Source organism: Lactuca sativa, chromosome 3 (genome assembly GCF_002870075.4).
Source record: "Lactuca sativa cultivar Salinas chromosome 3, Lsat_Salinas_v11, whole genome shotgun sequence".
Lineage (NCBI taxonomy): Eukaryota > Viridiplantae > Streptophyta > Magnoliopsida > Asterales > Asteraceae > Lactuca > Lactuca sativa.
Window position 1 is genome coordinate 18,874,475 of NC_056625.2, and position 20,461 is coordinate 18,894,935.

The 20,461-nt window shown below is 32.8% G+C and overlaps 3 protein-coding genes across 3 annotated transcripts in view; 2 read left to right on the plus strand and 1 right to left on the minus strand.

Annotated features, from left to right (window-relative positions):
- LOC111918782 (oligopeptide transporter 7) overlaps positions 1-4,151 on the plus strand; it is an 8,111-nt gene extending 3,960 nt beyond the window's left edge. The window contains exons 3-5 of the mRNA XM_023914409.3: positions 2,105-2,674; positions 2,786-3,041; positions 3,150-4,151. Coding sequence (XP_023770177.1) covers positions 2,105-2,674; positions 2,786-3,041; positions 3,150-3,941 — 1,618 coding nt within the window. The 3' untranslated portion in view covers positions 3,942-4,151. The remainder of the gene's footprint in view (positions 1-2,104; positions 2,675-2,785; positions 3,042-3,149) is intronic.
- Positions 4,152-10,862: 6,711 nt separating this feature from the next.
- On the minus strand, positions 10,863-12,941 carry LOC128132724 (uncharacterized). The gene is made up of 6 exons (XM_052769644.1): positions 12,716-12,941; positions 12,321-12,457; positions 12,076-12,269; positions 11,788-11,875; positions 11,452-11,713; positions 10,863-11,221 (listed from the first exon to the last, which is right to left on the minus strand). The coding sequence occupies exons 1-6, from the start codon at positions 12,939-12,941 to the stop codon at positions 10,863-10,865; spliced, it is 1,266 nt and encodes a 421-aa protein (XP_052625604.1).
- A 4,125-nt stretch (positions 12,942-17,066) lies between these two features.
- LOC111918792 (N6-adenosine-methyltransferase MT-A70-like) lies at positions 17,067-20,076 on the plus strand. The gene is made up of 6 exons (XM_023914420.3): positions 17,067-18,175; positions 18,262-18,444; positions 18,543-18,898; positions 18,980-19,196; positions 19,306-19,385; positions 19,490-20,076. Exons 1-6 carry the CDS (start codon positions 17,093-17,095, stop codon positions 19,728-19,730), a joined length of 2,160 nt encoding a protein of 719 aa, XP_023770188.2. The 5' UTR covers positions 17,067-17,092; the 3' UTR covers positions 19,731-20,076.
- The last annotated feature ends 385 nt before the right edge of the window (positions 20,077-20,461 follow it).

Here is a 20,461-nt window from a genome sequence, read left to right on the forward strand (position 1 = left end):
CAAAAAAGACGTGACACCCATGAATTGACATGCACCAAGTGATATTCTATTTCCATTTTGTAGACTTGCTTCCTCACTCACGTTAATAGTTAATACAATACCCATTAGTTTAACATCATATTTCAAGGACCAATTATTAGTTTAAGTTGTGCTTTATTATTGAAATTGATTTTTATTCATTGATTTATAGCAAGAGGACTCATTGGAAGTGAAGGCAATCCTTGTTAATCCCAAAAATAAGATTATTTGTCATTTACTAATGCATGTATTATAAATTAAAGATTTAATTGCCATTTTACTAATGCATCTAATATATTTCAATCATTTAAGGTGAAAAATTATAATTTTTATCATTTAAGTAAAATTAACCATTTGAGTATAACGCGGTCATACATAATATTTTTTATTTATACATAACAATTTGTGTTTTAAAATATTGTATTGTATAATTTTATAAAAAATAAATTGTTATATACGAAAAAACTGTACAAATGGCTTTAAATAGTTAAAAAAAAAATTATTAAATATCATTGCCTACTCAATGTAAGGATCGAGGACCTTGAGTACATAATATCTTAAAATATGTTTATGGTACAAAACTGGAATGCAAATAAATATACTAGTGTTTCATGATTTTGTCTCCACCATGATGGGGCCTAGCTAGAGAGGAATCGAAGTATATTATGATTTATCAAAAAATAAAGAAAAGAAAAAGAAAAAAGTATTGACTTACAACTAGTTAATTACAACACCTTATTTTTATTTTTTGACCTTAGGTTTATGCATGAAAATGGATGAATATAATAATAACTCTAGTGTTAATTATTACTATATTTATTCATTTTTCTATCACTTTCATAAATTTAATGATAAATTAAAAAAAATGGGCTCTGAGAAAATTTATGATCGACACGTTCATATACACTTATTTGCACTGCGTTTTTAGTTTTTCAAGGAATGGAGATAAAAAAAAATGTGAATTATTAGAGAGAGAAAAATGAGAGTTACTACTAACATACTTATTGTATTGGTTCTATGTAAAACGTTTTATACGATTCAAATAAAATTTAAGTTTTCTAATCGATCAATAATCATGATTTCAAGATTTTGAAGTGCACCCACTAAAACATATTTAATTATGAAATATCAATATGAATAACGTGTACCTTTCAATAAACTAATACAGTATAACAATTATACTTGAAATTCAAAACTTGATTTGCAAATGTAGTAGTTTACCAAATTCAAGCAACAAAATTCAAAGGTGGTTGTCTTCTAGTGCATGGAAATAAAAATGTAAAACGTGATTATTATTATTATTATTATTATAGAAAATTTCGAATTTAACAATTTTCCTTAATTACTTTGTAAAAAATAACCAAAACAAACCCAAATTACAAAATTAGGCACCAATATCGCAAATGAATTAGAATGTTTTAAACATCTGTACATTCACAAATGAAATGCCAAATCTCACATGGTTCTAATATATTTGAGATTTTGGTGACTAATTTTGTAATTTATGATTTTTTTTTTGTTATATTTTACAAAGTAATTAAGGAAAATGGTTAAATTTGTAATTTTCTATTATTATTATTATTATTATTATTATTATTATTAAAACTTATCTGAAATAATAAAAGAATATTGTTCAAACTCTAGAAAAAATCTCGAAGTGGACAAAACTCAAAAGTATAAGGGACCATCCGAATGTCATGAAAATGACAAATATGTATAATTGCATGCAAACCAGTGAGTAATATATTGATCATTGATCCAATTCCCTTTCCTTGACTATTTTTCTACCACATAAAATTCAAAAAAGAATTCAGCCATAGAAGAAAATAGATTTTGGTTATTTTGAACTATTTAACAATTGTGAATTAAAATTGTCTATAGAACTATTCAATTTTGATATAGAAACCACTTTGACCTGTTATATAATGTTAAAATGGTCATAATATAGAAAATTGTCAAAGTTTTTATTGTAACAAATGTTCAAAATGATCTGCAAACCATAAAATTTGAACAAAATATAACTGGTTTTATATATATTGTCCTCATTTATATTAATTATTATATCATTTGTATTTTATTTTAACAGGGCTTTGCATGAGAAAGAAAAACGACCCAAAGGGGGATTAACACGTACCCAATTCTTCCTGATTGCCTTCATTTGTAGCTTCGCATACTACATATTCCCTGGCTATCTTTTCCAAATGTTAACGTCTCTCTCATGGGTCTGCTGGATCTTCCCTTCATCAATCATGGCCCAACAAATAGGATCCGGACTCCATGGGCTCGGAATAGGTGCTATTGGGCTCGATTGGTCCAGTATCTCAGCATACCTCGGAAGCCCATTAGCAAGCCCATGGTTCGCCACTGCCAATGTCGCCGCCGGTTTCTTCATGGTCATGTATATCATCACTCCCCTCGCCTACTGGTTCAACCTCTACAACGCCAAAAACTTCCCCTTCTTCTCCGATGGCTTATTCACCGCCGACGGCCAAGAGTACAACATTACAGCCATCATCGACGAAAATTTTCACTTCGATAACGACGCTTATCAGAAAGAAGGTCCTCTCTATCTCAGCACTTTCTTCGCCATGACTTATGGCGTCGGATTCGCTGCTCTCTCCTCCATGGTCGTTCATGTCTTTCTCTTCCATGGAAGGTACGTAATTATGTTAATTATAAACCGATCATATCATTGTACGTACACTTTTATGATGATCTTGAAATAGATTCTAATTTCTAGATTGTTTTGTTAATCATGCATACATAGTGAGATATGGGAGCAAAGCAGATCGAGTTTCAAAGATAGGAAAATGGATATACACACAAAACTCATGAGCAAATACAAACAGGTGCCTGAATGGTGGTTCTGGTGTATACTCGTTGTGAACATTAGTCTCACTGTATTCGCTTGCGAGTATTACAACGATCAGCTCCAGTTGCCATGGTGGGGTGTCATTTTAGCTTGTGCGATCGCCATTTTCTTCACTCTCCCAATCGGCATTCTCACAGCCATTACTAACCAGGTAAACTTCATCTTCTCCGATGATTTTGCTTTATTATTTTATTTAATTCCTGGATGCATGTTTTAATTTGTTCTAGCTAATTAAACCTCACTGGTTTATTAATTTCAGGCTCCGGGATTGAATATCATCACGGAATATATAATCGGGTACATTTATCCGGGATATCCAGTCGCAAATATGTGCTTCAAGGTGTATGGTTACATCAGCATGACGCAAGCAGTGACTTTCCTTCAAGATTTCAAGCTGGGACATTACATGAAGATCCCACCAAGATCTATGTTCATGGCACAGATTGTGGGAACCCTGATAGCGGCTTTAGTGTACTTATGCACCGCATGGTGGTTAATGGAGACGATTCCGGACATCTGTACACCGGCATCTGACGTGTGGACTTGCCCAAGTGACCACGTGTTCTACGATGCGTCAGTGATATGGGGTTTGATTGGTCCACGGAAGATCTTTGGAGACCAAGGAACCTACAGCATGATCAATTGGGCTTTTCTGATGGGAGCAATAGCTCCGGTGCTGGTGTGGTTAGCCCACAGGGCTTTTCCGACGCAACATTGGATCACACTGATAAACATGCCGGTGTTGATCGGTGCGACGGGGAGTATGCCACCGGCTACGGCGGTGAACTACACAGCTTGGATATTTGTAGGGTTTTTATCGGGATTTGTGATGTTCAGATATAGGCCGGATTTGTGGCAACGACATAATTATGTGCTGTCAGGAGCGTTGGATGCAGGGTTGGCGTTTATGGGGGTTTTGTTGTATCTTTGTTTAGGGTTGGAGAACATTGGTTTGGATTGGTGGGGGAATGATCTTGATGGCTGCCCTCTAGCTTCTTGCCCTACAGCTCCTGGTGTTTTCGTCGACGGTTGCCCTGCTTTGCAATACTGAATGAATGTGAATATTGTGAGGTTGTTTATCCAAATCCCATCAAATGATGTATTTATGTGAATCAAATGTTTACAAACATGTGATTTAATTTGCTCCGTCAATTCCATCATACATACCTTTATATATCACGACACAATTTGGTCTCCTGTAAAAGACGGTTGACAATGTAAATTATTCTGTTATTTGATTTGATCCGATTTTTAATAACAACTATCTCAAAGAATTAGGCATCCTTCGATACATTTAATAAGAAATAAGGTATATCATATGTATAACCGATCTTTTAAAAACAGGGACCCTAAAAAATAAGTGTTTCAACTATCATCGGTTTATACAAATTTCTACACCGGATCGAACTCGGATGGATTTTGATAGTTTAAACCGGTTTATTGGACTTTAATAGTTGGATCAATATGAAACTTATGATTAAATGGTTTGTTAAAAAGCATATTTCTAAAGCAAATTAAATAGTTTGATCGATATAAAACTTATAATTATGTGTTTTTTAATGTACTTACATTGATCTACCACTTATTGTATTTTAAATGTTTAAACTTGTGAATATCAAATTTTTGGTTTTATATATATATATATATATATATATATATATATATATATATATATATATATATATATATATATATATATATATATATATATATGTATGCAACAAAATAAACAACACATATAAATTCTAGAAACCGGTTTAACTATCGGTTCAACTAAAAAGTATGTCGTGTTTAAAACATTGTGTGCATTAATCCATAAAGTAAATGCAAGTAGCGAGGACAAGCCGACTTAAATTCATAATTACGAGTGTGTATTGACTTTTACTATCCCGACGAAAATTGATTGAATTTATGAAAAAAAAAATTAAATATCATCTTATTTTTTGTTACAACAAATTTTCCTGTCTAATTAAATAATAACATATATAACATTTAATATTTATTTAATAATATTTTAATATACTATATTTACTGGGGTATGAAAATTTGTAAAAAGTAAAAGAATATTTAATGTCTCAAAGAAATTACTAAAATCTCTGCTACATCGTTATTTACCCAATATAATTAAGTTCTTTGGGTTGACCCGAATAGCCCAACTACCAATAAGCCCAAATCGTATCATACGTACACAACACAGATAATTCGTCGGTAATCGATTCACGATCAAGGTTCAACTTCAACGGTTTCTGTTGCTTAAAAGGTCAGTCACTATTGCTTAATTTCTTGATTATTTGGTTTTTGTTTGGAGATTGAATACTGCGTACTGATTTCGTGACCCAATGGTCTCAATTAAATCAATTTTTTAATGATTTCTTGCCCTTTGAGCTTATTTAGGGCTTTTTTCTTTTTGGCTGTATTTAGTTATGCTTTTTTTTTTAATGATTATCGTAGGGTATCATTATTTGCATATCTTTGTATTTGCTTTTATGTCTTTGTATTTGCTTTTTCTTCGTTTGGTTGGATGATTGTTGTATGCTTTTTCAGAGTATTGGGTTTAGCTTTGGTTTGGTTGATATCCATGACAGTAATTTGTATTATTCACATTCTTGGGTAAAGAGAATGGATTGGATTTGAATCGTTTATCAGATTCATGGATCAGTACAAACCACTAAGATAATATTCAATAAACTAAAATAAAAAGCAGGCTAGTCCATCACTTATATACTTATGTTACGTTAAGGGAGTGTTTGTTTTTTTTGTATGCAATCTGCGTGGTCTTTTCTATCTGGGCTACTGTGCCGTGCAGACATTAGCCTTCGTAGATTGGTTGTTTTTTAAAATACTGCAGATTTAAAAATGTATGTACACCCTCTCCTTGGCGCAGATGTGGACCAGAGTCTTCTAACATCTTCAGACTTCTTCTAGTTAAAAAACATATATATTTTTATTTTTTTTTAAGTTTTTTTTTAATTTATAATTTTTTTAACTTTATTAATGATAAACAATTTGAAAAAAAAATTACAAAACTTAAAAAAAAACTTTCGACAATACAAACATGATATTTTTGACAAATTTATAAATAAAGATTTATTACAATAATAGTCGTTGAAGTTGTTTATATAAATATGAAAAAAAAATCATAATATATTCTTATATTTTTTTGCCAAATTTTATAAAACATTATTTAATACAGTATCGTCAATTTCTCGAGAAAATATTTATGGTACGTTTTTAATGGATTTAATTGGAAAATCGAAGTTTATTTCCATTCATTTATGTATCAAATTCTTTGATCACTAATTATAATGTTTAGTTATAATTTTGCAACCAAAGTTGTTGGTTTTTATCAAATATATACGTTATTTCATACCATTTTTATTTTTATTATTTATACAATAATATATAAAAGTTGATCTAGATTCGTTAATTATTTATAACAAAGTCATAAAAATATTAAAAAATCACTTTGAAGTTTAAAAAAATCAATTTATTTAGATTTCAGTTTATTTTAGTAGCCCGCAGATGTTAAAAAAGCAAACAGTCTTCTTTTTTCAGACTGCAGACGTTTGGTCCACCTCTTATACTACAGAGATCTACAGATATGGTCTGCAGACTGTAGACATTTTGTCTCAGAAAAAACAAACAGCACCTAAATATAACCCTTTTAATTAGTTAATATCCAAAATAGTGTGTAAAAACTTTTTTTAAAGAGAGTAAACGGATACTCTATTGTACTTTTCTATTCTCGTAGGTTTTTTGTTTTTCCCCCTTTCATACTAGCAGGGGTTTTTTGATATGTCCACTTCTAGACTAGCAGGGGTTATGTGTTATGTCCCCGTATTCACTTGTAGGGGTTTTATGTTTTGTCTCTTCTTTACTAGTATGGTTCTGTTAGAAGGGGTTCTAGGTTTTGTCCCCTATTAATGTTTAACATAAGTCTGTAAAAACTTGTTAATTATCTAAGAAGAATAACAATATAATAATGTTGATATAATCAAATAAATTGTATTTGGTGTCATTTCTCGATTCAAATTGGGCAAGTTCTTGTTAATTATCTAAGAAGAATAACAATATAATAATGTTGATATAATCAAATAAGTTGTATTTGGTGTCATTTCTCGATTCAAATTGGGCAAGTTCTTGTTAATTATCTAAGAAGAATAACAATATAATAATGTTGATATAATCAAATAACTTGTATTTGGTGTCATTTCTCAATTAAAATTGGGCAAGTTCTTGTTAATTATCTAAGAAGAATAACAATATATATATATATATATATATATATATATATATATATATATATATATATATATATATATATATATATATATAGTTCGAATGAGAACACTAAATAATGTAAGAACGTCAGAACAATTCTCAGCCAATCATTTCATTTAATATATATTTATCAATTAATACTTTAAATATTATTAGAATATACAATTAATTGTGTAAGGATAAAACTACAAAAATAAAACTATATTAACAAGGAAAGTGGAGGTTACGGAGGACGACTTTTAGGGATAATAGTTAATTTATTAATTTCGTATATGTTTCCTATTTTAAGGGATTTTTAATGGATACTTATTATTTTATTCTAAAATGTAAAAATATTTCGAGCTTTCAAAATATACTAAAAGTGCAAATTCATGTGCTTAATTATGATTCTTAAGTGCGGTTTACTTATTTTATAAAGAATATAATAATGAACTTAAAGTGTTAATTATCTAAAAAGAATTTGCACTTTAAGAATAACAATATAATAATGAACTTAAAGTGCAATTATATCAATATAATAATGTTGATATAATCAAATAACTTATATTAATGAACTTAATTAAGATTCTTAACAATATAATAATGTTGATTTAAAAAAACTATAAACACTACATATTCATCTTAAAAAATATCAAAAATAAACACTACATATTCTTCTTATAATATCACGTTGTTTTTTATTAGTCTATCTCGTAGTTATTCATCATGGAATATTTAATATAAGAGTTGTTCACATATGAATATAAGTATATATCTATGTGAATGATATCATCTTCCATTTAGAATATATAGAAAACATGCACAAACAATATTAATGATGGAATATTAAAAATCTCATTAAAAAAACAAATTAATATGCATTTAAGAATATATTTTCATTCATAATAAAATGAAAAAAAAAATAACCTAATTAAACTAATATCCATAAAAGAATTATATATAATTTTTAATATTTGTCTACTAATAAACTAATATTACGTAAGAATTAGAAAGATAAGTATGTAGATTCACACATGTGTTATCATTTTTAAAATCAATATTTAACATTCAAACACAATATCTTAGTGATAATAAATAAATGTAAAAAAGATGTCATATCTTTTATTTTATTTTAACGGAAATAGAGAAACGAGACTACAAAAGGCATGGTATCCTTATTTAAACTTTGGATAAAATTATGGGTATATTTATTTTATTTTGATGGAAATAAGGAACATCAATAGATGATATACTTTCCTTCCATAAAAATAGGGTTTGAATTTAAACTGATTATTAATGGTTGTAGCAAATACCTAAAATACTTCTTTTAAGTATTTTTTTTAAAAGATTAATTATACAAAACGATTGGTTGAGAATTGTTCTCACATTCTCACTGTAAATACTATTCTCAAGTGAACTTAATTATATATATATATATATATATATATATATATATATATATATATATATATATATATATATATATATATATATATATATATATATATATATATAGAGAGAGAGAGAGAGAGAGAGAGTGTGTGTGTGTTAGGTTCATATATAAACCTTAATTATTGTGTGAATGTGTGAACCAATGAGAATTTAAAAAAACAATAAATGATTAATTAAATAAGTAAAAGGTAATTTTGGAAGTTTGAATATAATTATTTACTAACCAAAAAATGAAGTCGTATATTTTCCTTAAATTATGGTTTCGGTTACAAGCATCCAAGAATACTAATTACTTTTTTGTTATTTATTAACTACTGTTTTTTATTGTATAGACCATGTTAAATTATTCTTCAAACCATTTGCAGTTAATTTTTTTTTTCTAGAATGTTAATATTATTCTTAAAGAATATTAGTTGTGGTCACTGTTAATGGATATTGATCCAAAAAAGTTGAAACATAAAGAATTTTAGGCCTTGTATTCTTCAAGAATTATTGAATTCTCAAAGAATTCTTCAATTATAACAAATTAATCATGTTACAGACTTTTTTATTCAAACTATTATTTTCGATAATATATAGTGTACTATACCATATTCTTAAAGAATACACAAACAATAATAAACAAAACTGAAATACAAGAACGAAGGTAGCACTCATTCTAAAAGAATATACTCCAATTGATGATATTAAAAAAATGAATCATGCTAAATGATGAAGTTATTCTTAAAGAATTTAAATATGCAGAATATATTATATCGTATTTTTAAAGAACGCACGGATAATATTAAACTTCTCTTTTTACAAAAATTAAATGTGGTTGCAATCGGTTACAGAAATTCATTTAATACATTCCTTATTGAGAATTAATCAAAATATAAATTATGTCTTTATAATAATTATTTTTAATTTCTTATTAAAAAGAAATGTTTATGTGTGTTGTGTACCATTGTAATTATGGTATACCATATAATCTTAGCCATATACACATCTAAATCTAATGGTCCAAAACTTGTCATACACTCACACAATATATATCATTCACATTTAATCCTAACCCTATATATATATATATATATATATATACACAGAGAGAGAGAGAGAGAGAGAGATTACATGATGATGCAATAACCAATAGGACCAATTAGCACTGCAAGTAAAACATAAGATACTATAGTAGCAATATCTTTCCACCTAACAAAGTTTGTAATTTCTCCAGCACCATCACTTCCTTTACCAAATTGTCCATAATTGTTTAGTTGACAAGATACAAGGCATCAACTGATGAGTTTATAGACACTGACAAAAGGTACCCTAAACACACTGGTGTCAAGGGTTTTCAGACAAGAAAGTATGGCTCAAAACGGAACATTCATAACATTTGAACCATCCACATTTAATCTTAATTTTGTGAGTGTCTTGCAAGTGAACATACTAAGAGGCAAATCACACTTTAAGTTGTATATCAAGCTCACAAAAACTTAACATAACTTCTTCATTTATCCATTTTGGCACATGTGGGGTCTTCATTCAAACTCTCAGAAAACTATAACCGGAATAACTTAAGTTGATTTTGTAGGCATTAGTGAAAATGTGTGCAAGAAGCCTCATCATGCAAAAGACAGCCTATCCAAACTCGCTCTTCTAGAACTCATTTTTAGCCTTGCTCTTCCTGATACTTTCAACACACAAAGACCCAAACACAAACTCAATGAACTGTGTGTATCATAATAGAGACAAAATTTAGTTTGATTTCATCAAAGATCCAATGGAACCCTTTAATAAATAAACAAGTAATTGCAACAAACAGTAAACTACAAATTTGACAGATTTATAGCAGCATGTATTTTAGTCTAAGCACCAAATTTGTTAGAATCATAACAGTAAATGGTTTAGAAGCAATAAACTTGACAAAATGACAGCAAGATGTGTTTTCCAATTTTCAGAATAAGCATCAACCATAGCCAAGAAAAAGTTATACAATAAAAAAATATACACCAATCACAAAGAAAAAGGACAACAACAAAGTTTTGAAAATGACTATGATCGTTTTTTTCTAATCAAGACATAATTGGTATTGTCCAACGACTCAACAATTTGATCATATTAATATATTATAAACATTGTTTAAAACACATAATATATCCTTAACAACAATTAAATTCGAATTCATCAATGATTTTACCATTAGCAACCTTATATAGTAGAAATCTATATGATTTCGAACCACATTACTTTCTTTATTAGTTTTATTTTTAAAAATTCATTTTAAGCCTATAACTGAGACATCATCAGATTTTGGACCGAGTCTCCAAACTTTGTTTCTTTCGAATTTAGCAAGTTCAGATTGCATGGAAACAATCCAATCGGGATCTTCCAAAGCAACCTTTACTGACTTTGGTTCAATTTTCGAAATGAAAACATTAAACATGCAAAAAAAATTATACACATTTAATACCTCATTTTTAGCACGAAGTTGAGCTCTTGTCAACACTCCAACTTGAGGATCACTAAGAACTTGTTCTCTTGGATGATTTTGTGTCCATATTTCCATTGGTGGATATGCAGGATCGAAATCCAAAGGTGCATCTTCGAACATTTCATCCGTTTCTGAACCTTCACCTGCATTAGACACATTATCAGTCATATCATGAAAAACATCAGTTTGATCATTTGAATTAGAAGGAATAAATCTAGTTTACTCACCCTCAACAATTGCATTGACATTTTGATCCTCCCCCTCGACATCTGCAGCCGAACATCCATACTCCCCCTCAACATTAGCATTCGAATTTCAATGCTCCCCTCGACATCAATATTCGAATTCAAGTGCTCCCCCTCCACCTGATCACCTTGCAACGTTATTTGACTTTCAACATGTATAAGAGAGTTTGTTGTAGAATGTAAATCGACATTGACCTCAGTTATTGTCGAATCATCAGAATGCTTCGATGCTTCAGGAATCTGATTATCATTAGCATTAATTTCTGCATCTATTGCCCTGTCAGGAACACCAAAGATTAAGTCATAATCAAAATCCAAATAATTCATAATTTGTGACTCATCATTCGTTTCAGTGATGATTGGCTTTTGTGGAAAAGTCTTTTCGATATGCTTAACATAGCAATTATCAAACGTTAGATTAAAAGTTTCTTCAATCTTCCTTGTTCAACCCCCGATATGCAAACTGAGTTGATCGAATATCCTAAAAATATCCCCTCATCAGCTTTGGATTGAAATTTCGAAAGATTATCTTTGAGATTCATTATGAAACACCTACAACCAAAAAGATGGAAAATTTTCACATTTGGTTTTCGATTTTTAATGATTTCATATGGGGTGATATTAAAACGAAAATGAATAAATGAGTGTTTTAATTGAAACATGTTGTTGAAACCGCTTATGCCTAGATATACTGTGGAAGATTCGCATAAGTGAGCATTGTCCTGATTGCTTCACATAAAGACCCGTTTCACCTTTCGATAACGCCATTTTGTTGTGGTATGTAAGGAGATGAATTATGTGTAATCCCACGATCAGCCAGAAAAGAGTCAAAAACTTGATTCTTGAATTCAGAACCATTATCACTTTTGATTTTTCTAACATTCTTGTGCAAACTGAGTTCAACGTGTTTGATGAAATCGATCATTACTTGAGCTGTTTCTGACTTCTGACGAAGAAAATAAACCCAAGTAAATCGTTATAAATCATCGACAATAACCAATATGTACTTCTTGTTGAGAGTTTCAATAGTTGAAGGTCTACAAAGGTCAATGTGAAGAAGTTCCAAAGGTTCAATGATCTTCGAATCGATGACAATTGGATGACCTTGACGATGTTGATTTCCCTGCTCACATGCTGCACATAACGAATCATTATCAAATTTTAAAACGGGTAAGCCTCGAATAAGATCATTTACCACGAATTTGCTCAGATTTTAGAAATTCAGATGAGATAGTCTTTGATGCCACAGCCAGCTCAAATCAGACGAAGCCTTCGAAAGCAAGAAAACAGAGGGTACTCTAAGGATGGGCTTGATGTCGAGAGTGAACATATCACATTTTCTATTATACTTGAGCAAAACTTCTTTGGTTTCTTTATTCGAAATGATAGTACCTTCCTCATCGAAGACCACTTGATTAATAATGTCCACAAACAGTTGTGTAACACTTACCAAGTTGTGTTTAAGACCTTCAACATATGCCACTCGATTGACTATGAACTTTCCATTTGTGACTTTCCCATATCCTTTAACCTTGCATTTCTGATTATTTACAAATTTTACGACTCCAACATTTTCCAAACTTCGATAATCTCGCATATTTTCCTTTCGACCTGTCATGTGACGAGAGCAACCACTATCGATGTACCAGTGTTCATCGTATTGCTCGTCACTTAACACGTGTGATCAATTAAAGAATTTAGGTCCCCATGGCTTTTTGGTTCCTTGGTGATTATAATGAAATGCATTATGAAACGATGAACCTAACACCCAATTCTGAACCTTGGATTTTGAAACTATCTATTAAGTCAACTTCGATAGACTTAGGTATCGAAATGAAATCATTCATTGGTTTAGGTTCGACACAGACTTTTCCTTTTTCGTCACTAGTTCGTTTTGCCTCAACTTTTGATTTGGGAACTTCTTTCCATTATCAAACTGAAGGATTGGGTTCCAATGACGAAGAACTTTTAGTCTGAGACATATTCAAGTAGCTTTCGTAAGCAAACTTGATTTCTTCTTGAGAAAACCTTCCAGATTGATAGGATTTTCCTTTTCCTTCGAGCCAATGATTGATGTTCTTTGCGTCAGACTTCCCTTTTACGAATAAAGCTTTGATCCACTGCTTCGAAACAGGATTGCGAAATGAAGGTTGATTTGGTGTAAAAGGTTCGTTTCTAGTACTTTTGACGTTCAATTTTTCGAGATCTCTTTTTGGAGATGATGGTTTGTCATGAGTTAAAAAATGGTTTTGAAAAAGTTTGTTATAACCAACAGATGTTCGATCACAAACTTGTTGTCCATTTGAAAAACGTCTTTGATGTTGAAATTGATGAACCAAATCTTTAGCATCCAAACATTCATGTATCTTAATAATACCATATGCATATGAATCATTTGGGACCTTGTCAAATTCAGAAATCTTCTTCTCATAGTCATAGGATGTTGAATCTATTTGGGACCTATGATGTTCCTTACTTATGTCAGGGGAAAGATATAAATCAATCAATTTAGCATACAATCTTTTAGCCGAGTTATAGTAGATGCTACGTTGTTTTAACAGAATACAACTATCCAATCGCATCTTATCCCTATCACAAGTAACATTATTTAGCTGAAATTCTAGATTGTCTATTCGACTCCAATCGTTTTTTAGTTTCTAACGGTAAAGATTTTGATTTTTCAGCATCACTACTAACAAAAATAAGCAAGTCATTAACATACGTAATGGTCATCAAAATCATACATAACAAAATCATATGAACTAGAAGGAATATTAAATGATTCGATAAGAGAACATACCTTTGAAGTCATTGGAGACTTGTGACCTGCAGTAGAAACGATGCTTTTTCCGGTCACCTTCTCCTCATCTTCACTTCCCTCTTCATACTTCGGATACATGGCTCCATGTGTGGGGTTCCTCATTTCTTCATCATCTGATCCAGAAGACCAGATTTGATAAGTGTCATCCCCATCAACACTTCCCTTAGCTACAAAAGACATCCCCTTTGTCCTTGTTCTCACTTCCTCCAGCCTTTCGACATAGTAGGCTTCATCCTTCACTCTTTCATTCTTCTCCCCTTTCTTCCTCAACATGCACTTTGCAACCATATGATTCGCATCATTACAGTAGTGACAGTCAAAACCAGAATCTCCCTTTAATTTATTTTCCACCTTCTCTTCAGTAGCCTTACTCTCTTTCTTCTCAAACTTTGACTCTTCTCTTACATTCTTCCCAGATGAGTTTCCCTTGAAATCACTTCCTTTGAACTTCAGATTGAATGGCTTCTTGAAGAACTTATTGACTTTGTTATTTGAGTAATATGCCACAACTTCGTCATCCAAGTTCATGACAAAACCTTCATTATCAGAACCATCATCATCATCATATTCGACATCAGGCTTTTTTCCAGACACATTCGAAACCAATGTTAGTGGACCACCCAAAATCAGTTTTCCTTATTCAACAATTTCGTTAATCTCGCTTTCATGGGCTTTCAGAACATTATAAAGATCACATAGTGAATAGCTGTCGAAGCTTTGTTGTGTCTTGATCATTAAACTAATGTTCATCCACTCCTTTCGAAGTCCCATCAAGAAAGTAAGATTATACTCAAGAGTCGAATGATTAACCCTAGATCGACTACACTTGAAGATTAATTCATTCAGACGATTATAGTACATCTCAATGCTCTCATTTTCCTTTTGTTTGAATTCACCTAATTCAAGCAGACACTGTTTAACAAAACTTTTTCTTGTCTTCTTACTTCCCTGATACTTCTCTTTCAAAGTATCTCAAATCTCCTTTGTTGTTTTACAACCACAAACATAATTGTAAACCACCGGTGGAAGAGCACCGCGAAGTTCATGCAAGCATCTTTTGTTATTTGTTTTTAGTCTCTCTGCTTGTTATGCAACACTCGGATCAGAACTAGCAGTTCCAACTTGATGTAATCTTTCACTAGGACGTTCTCCACCAGTAATACAACTCCAAAGATCTTCATCAATCCTATTGAGATAGTCTTCCATCCTATATGCCCATTGCTCATAATATCCAAGGATTAGCATCAGAATTTTGGTTGAAAATCCGAGAAGATGATAAAAACTAGTCACTGTGTTCATGTTAAAGTTCGCCATTAATGTAGGGACAAAAATGATGAAAAGCTTCAGAAAGAGGAATCTAAGCAATGAATCTTTTGACCTCTGCATATAGGTATAAAATACATATACAGTTTAAATCGAATAAAACATGTATATTTTGTTCATCCAACATAGATATCAAGAACACAGATAATATGCACACATAGCACGTAATTTATATTAAATACTTCATATCTATGTGTAAGATGAAAGTAACTATGCACTCACTTGTTAAAGTGACGACTCGTAATTCAGGCAGCGCTTCGCTTCTAACAATTTTATTTTCCTTTGACGAAACTTAGTATCATTATTACTAGATTTTTGTCTAATATTTATTGCGACTAATTATTAGTCTAAATTCATCCTTAACTCATAGTCTACGTCATGATCTATCAAGTAGTGAACAACCAGGTAGGATCATATCGAAGGTAGGGTCCATTTGTTATACGAAGTATACTGTTTGGAAAGCTCACTTTAAACACCACACTAAATCATAGCCTAGACATCATCTCCGTAAGTAGATCAATCAGTATAATAACTTTGACTCACTGATAAATCTTGTTTATAGGTTCATAGTAACGATAATGAACTTAAACATAAATTATACTTAAAGTAGGGTAAGCATAATTCACTTACAGGGGGGTTTAGCTAGGGATCGAGCTCTGCAGGGGTAGAAATTCTGAGCCGAAAGCTCTTCTTCTCGGATCCTTTTAGCACTTCGAGCTTCGCCTCTAACACTCGGGAAGTGCTAGGGAAGGGAAGGGGCTAGGGGGTATTTGAGAGAGAAAGAATGGGGAAGGTGTGAGAAAATGAGGTGATTTACGTCTCTATTTATAAGCTAGAAATCATGTGTACGCGGAGCGTACATAACTGATACGTTGGGCGTACTGCAATACGTTGGGCATACTGTAAGTTACGTTGGGCATACATGGACAGGTGGCACCATCATGTGGCAAGGCATGGGGAGAAAGCAACGGACAACGGTCCAGATCTTGTCACGTGTCAGCTTTAGAGCTTAACCCAAAAATTATTTATCTTCTAAATTTCGTAACTTTCGCATACGGGCTCCATTTTTGACGTTCTTCATATCCATGCGTAGGTAGCGACGTGATCTGCAACTTTCATTTAGACTCCATAGATAATTCGACTTTATTTTTAAAATTATATTTTAACAGACTTAGACAAATAAAGTCCGTTAAAAATTCTTAACTTTTTCATCCAACGTCTGTTTTCGTCTGTCTTTATATTGTTGAACTCCTATTAAGGAGATCTTCAATTCTCGTTTAGATTGTGTTGGCTAAAAATCGATCGACCCAAAATTCGATTTTCGGGCTACATAGTACTATGTCAAATCTTAGAAAAATCATAACTTCCTCTAACAAAGTCATATTTTGATGTTCTCTATATGCACGCTTTCGACTTAATGTATACAATGACTTTCATTTAGATTGGTAAGCCTAAAAAGTATTTTATCGCAAATTCACTTTATACATAGAAACCGTCCAAGAGATAAAAGGATAGGGATGAAAGCGAATATTTTCCCAAACCAGAAGGACGATTCACATAATTTATTATATCTTCTAGTATAAAGCCTTGGAACTCGTTGCTTGAACTGTCGCCTAAGAAAAAGAATGGAGCCTCAATCAGATAGCACGGACGAAATAGCAAGCATCAAAGAAATTCGCCAACAAATCCAGTCTCGTATTGAAACGCTACGCAATTCTCAGCTTGAAATTATATCTTCTCTCCAATATGGTGTAGTTCCAGACATTACCTCGTCTCTCGATCTCCATCTCAAGGTCGTTTCCTCCTTCAATGGCCGCCCTTTCACCCCTCTTCCGAACCCTCTTCCCGCTCCTAACCCTAATACTAGACGACGCATTCAACCACCACCCCCTGCTCCTCCGATCAAAATCCCAAAACTTTCCGATGATTTACACCCAAAACCCTCGACGGAGGGTTTTGCAGGGGATGAAGGTGGGAGTGGAGCTACGCCGTTGGCTACTGTGAGGTCAATGGTGGCAGTTTGCTTGTTGGAGAGGGTTCCATTTACCGAGATTGATTCGGCGTCGATTTTGAGTAAGTTGGAGAGCGATAGTTTCCAGTCTGTTACGGTGGCGGAGAAGGCGGCGTTGAGGGAGGTGGCTGGAGGGGAGACGATACTAGCGGTGGAGTTGGCGTTGAGGTCAATGGCAGAGGACAACGGCGGGGTTCAGTTAGAGGAGTTCAAAGTGAATGGGAAATTTAGGGTTTTGGTGAAGGGGATCGATAGAACCAAATTAGTCAAAGAGTTGCCAGAGAGTAAACAAAACGAATCAAATTCAAATAATTCAAGTGGTGGGAATGCGATTCAGCAAAGCTCTAGGACAATCGGCGATGGCGGTTGGATGGGGCAAGGAGACCCTAGTCAGTTCGGCGGCGGTCAGATAATGGGGCCGAGGGGTATGATGGGGATGCTAGGGAGGCCTCGAGGAATGGGTGTTAACCCGATGCATAGACCACCACCATCAATGGGTGGGATGTATTCACCGATGCATAGCAGCGGTGGTGGTTCAAACGGGAAGCCACCGAGAACAGAGGAGGACGATCTTAAAGATCTTGAAGCTTTACTTAATAAGAAGTCTTTCAAGGAGTTACAGAAATCAAAAACAGGAGAGGAGTTGTTGGACCTCATCCATCGTCCTACTGCAAAGGAAACTGCCGTTGCTGCAAAGGTTCTTGTTTCATCTTCTTTTTTTCATCTTCAAATGGCATTCATAAGAAAATATAACTCATAACGCCATGATTATGATTATTTCAGTTCAAAAGCAAAGGTGGTTCTCAAGTAAAGGAATACTGTACAGCTTTGACTAAAGAAGACTGCAGACGCCAATCTGGTTCTTTCATCTCTTGTGAAAAGGTTCATTTCAGGCGGATAATTGCTGTCCACACTGACATGAACCTTGGCGACTGTTCTTTTCTTGACACCTGTCGTCACATGAAGGTGAAATCATCATCATCATCACATGATGTAAATCTTTTTGTTTTGATTTGAGTAATTGAGTTGGTGTGTGTGTGTGTGTGTATTTGTATATCTGGCAGACTTGCAAGTATGTGCATTACGAGCTTGATTCAACACCAGATGTGGCACACATGAATATGATGATGGGTGTTTCTGGACCTTCAAAGCCATTAAAGCCTCAGCGAGCTGAGTATTGTTCAGAAGTGGAGCTTGGTGAATCACAGTGGATTAACTGTGACATTCGGAACTTCAGAATGGACATACTAGGACAATATGGAGTGATAATGGCTGATCCACCATGGGACATTCATATGGAGTTACCTTATGGCACCATGGCTGATGATGAGATGAGGAATCTGAATATCCAAGCATTACAGACTGATGGTCTTATCTTTCTTTGGGTAACAGGAAGAGCAATGGAACTAGGACGTGAATGGTATTATATCAATTTTTTAAATGGTTTTGATATATTGATATATGATGCTGAATGTTTTGCATTGATTTAATTTTGTTGTAGTTTGGAACTTTGGGGATATAAGAGAGTGGAGGAAATAATATGGGTGAAGACGAATCAACTTCAAAGGATAATAAGAACAGGGAGAACTGGTCATTGGTTGAATCATAGCAAAGAACATTGTCTTGTTGGGATTAAAGGAGATCCGATTGTCAACAGGAATATTGATACAGATGTCATTGTTGCAGAGGTTCGAGAAACAAGTCGTAAGCCTGATGAGGTGACCTTCATTCACACTCCTTCATTAATACATCAAGAACAAGAAAAAGCTGGGATTTTATTTATTTATTTGAAAAAATAAAAAAAAAATGTATATATGTTTGTGTCAGATGTACCCTTTGTTGGAGAGGATAAGTCCAAGAACAAGAAAGCTGGAGTTGTTTGCTCGGATGCACAACACACATGCAGGGTAAAAGATTTTTTTTTTTTTTTTTTTTTTTTGTTTTTAGATTATTATATTATATTTTTCAAGTTTGTAGAAAAATTTTGATATATGATGGATTGATTGATTAGGTGGATGTCACTTGGTAATCAGTTGAGTGGTGCACGGCTGGTGGATGATGGGCTGAGGGCAAGATTTAAGGCGGCTTACCCGGAGGTTGAGGTGCAGCCAGCATCTCCGCCAAGGGCGTCTGCTATGGAAGTGGATACAACAAGTCCAAGTCCATTCAGTGAAACAAAACCCATGTCTGCTCATTTTTCTTCTGAACCCAACTATGTGGCTGAATCAAATAAGCCCATGGATGAATCTTGATAACACCACTCACTTGTCAGTGTAGCTACTACCAAGCAAGAAGCCATTGTTGACTTGTTATAAGAGAGACCAATGCGTACAACAACATTTCCACCTTTTTTGCTTTTAGATGTCTTGCACAACATTTGAAATTATTTATATCGTGTTATATTTATTGACCATGTGGTAATTATATTATAAGAAAATGAAGCATGATTAGGTTACAACCACGCAGCATCTTAGCCATACAGTAGTTATATAAGCAGTTTGTATTGTTGGTGATTTTAGTGTTTACCTAGTTTTTGTGTAATGGAATTTGTAAGATGTCAAACTTTGATTCTATACGAGTTGGGGGATTCAGAGTGCACATTTGTCTTTTGTCTAAGTTTTTGGTAGATGAAGGAATCCAAATTCTCTAGTTTTTCATGTCTTTCAGTCTATGCCTAGAATCAAAGTTGTTCCTTGTAAGATTTAGCCCAATATCAAATTCAAAAAGTGAATTGCATGATCCACTCGGGATCTAAGACCGATTTTGTGGTTCCGGAAACTACCCCATTTGTCATAAACACGAACATTGGACTTAACCAACGGTATTAGACCCAATCATATATCATATATGGGTTTTATTTGATGAATTGGATTTTAAACGGGCATTTTCTTTCTCATTCATTTTTCTTTTTTCTTTTTTTCTTTTTGATTTTAAACGGTCATTTTCGGTATCCAAATTTTCTTTATATTTTGATGATTCTAAA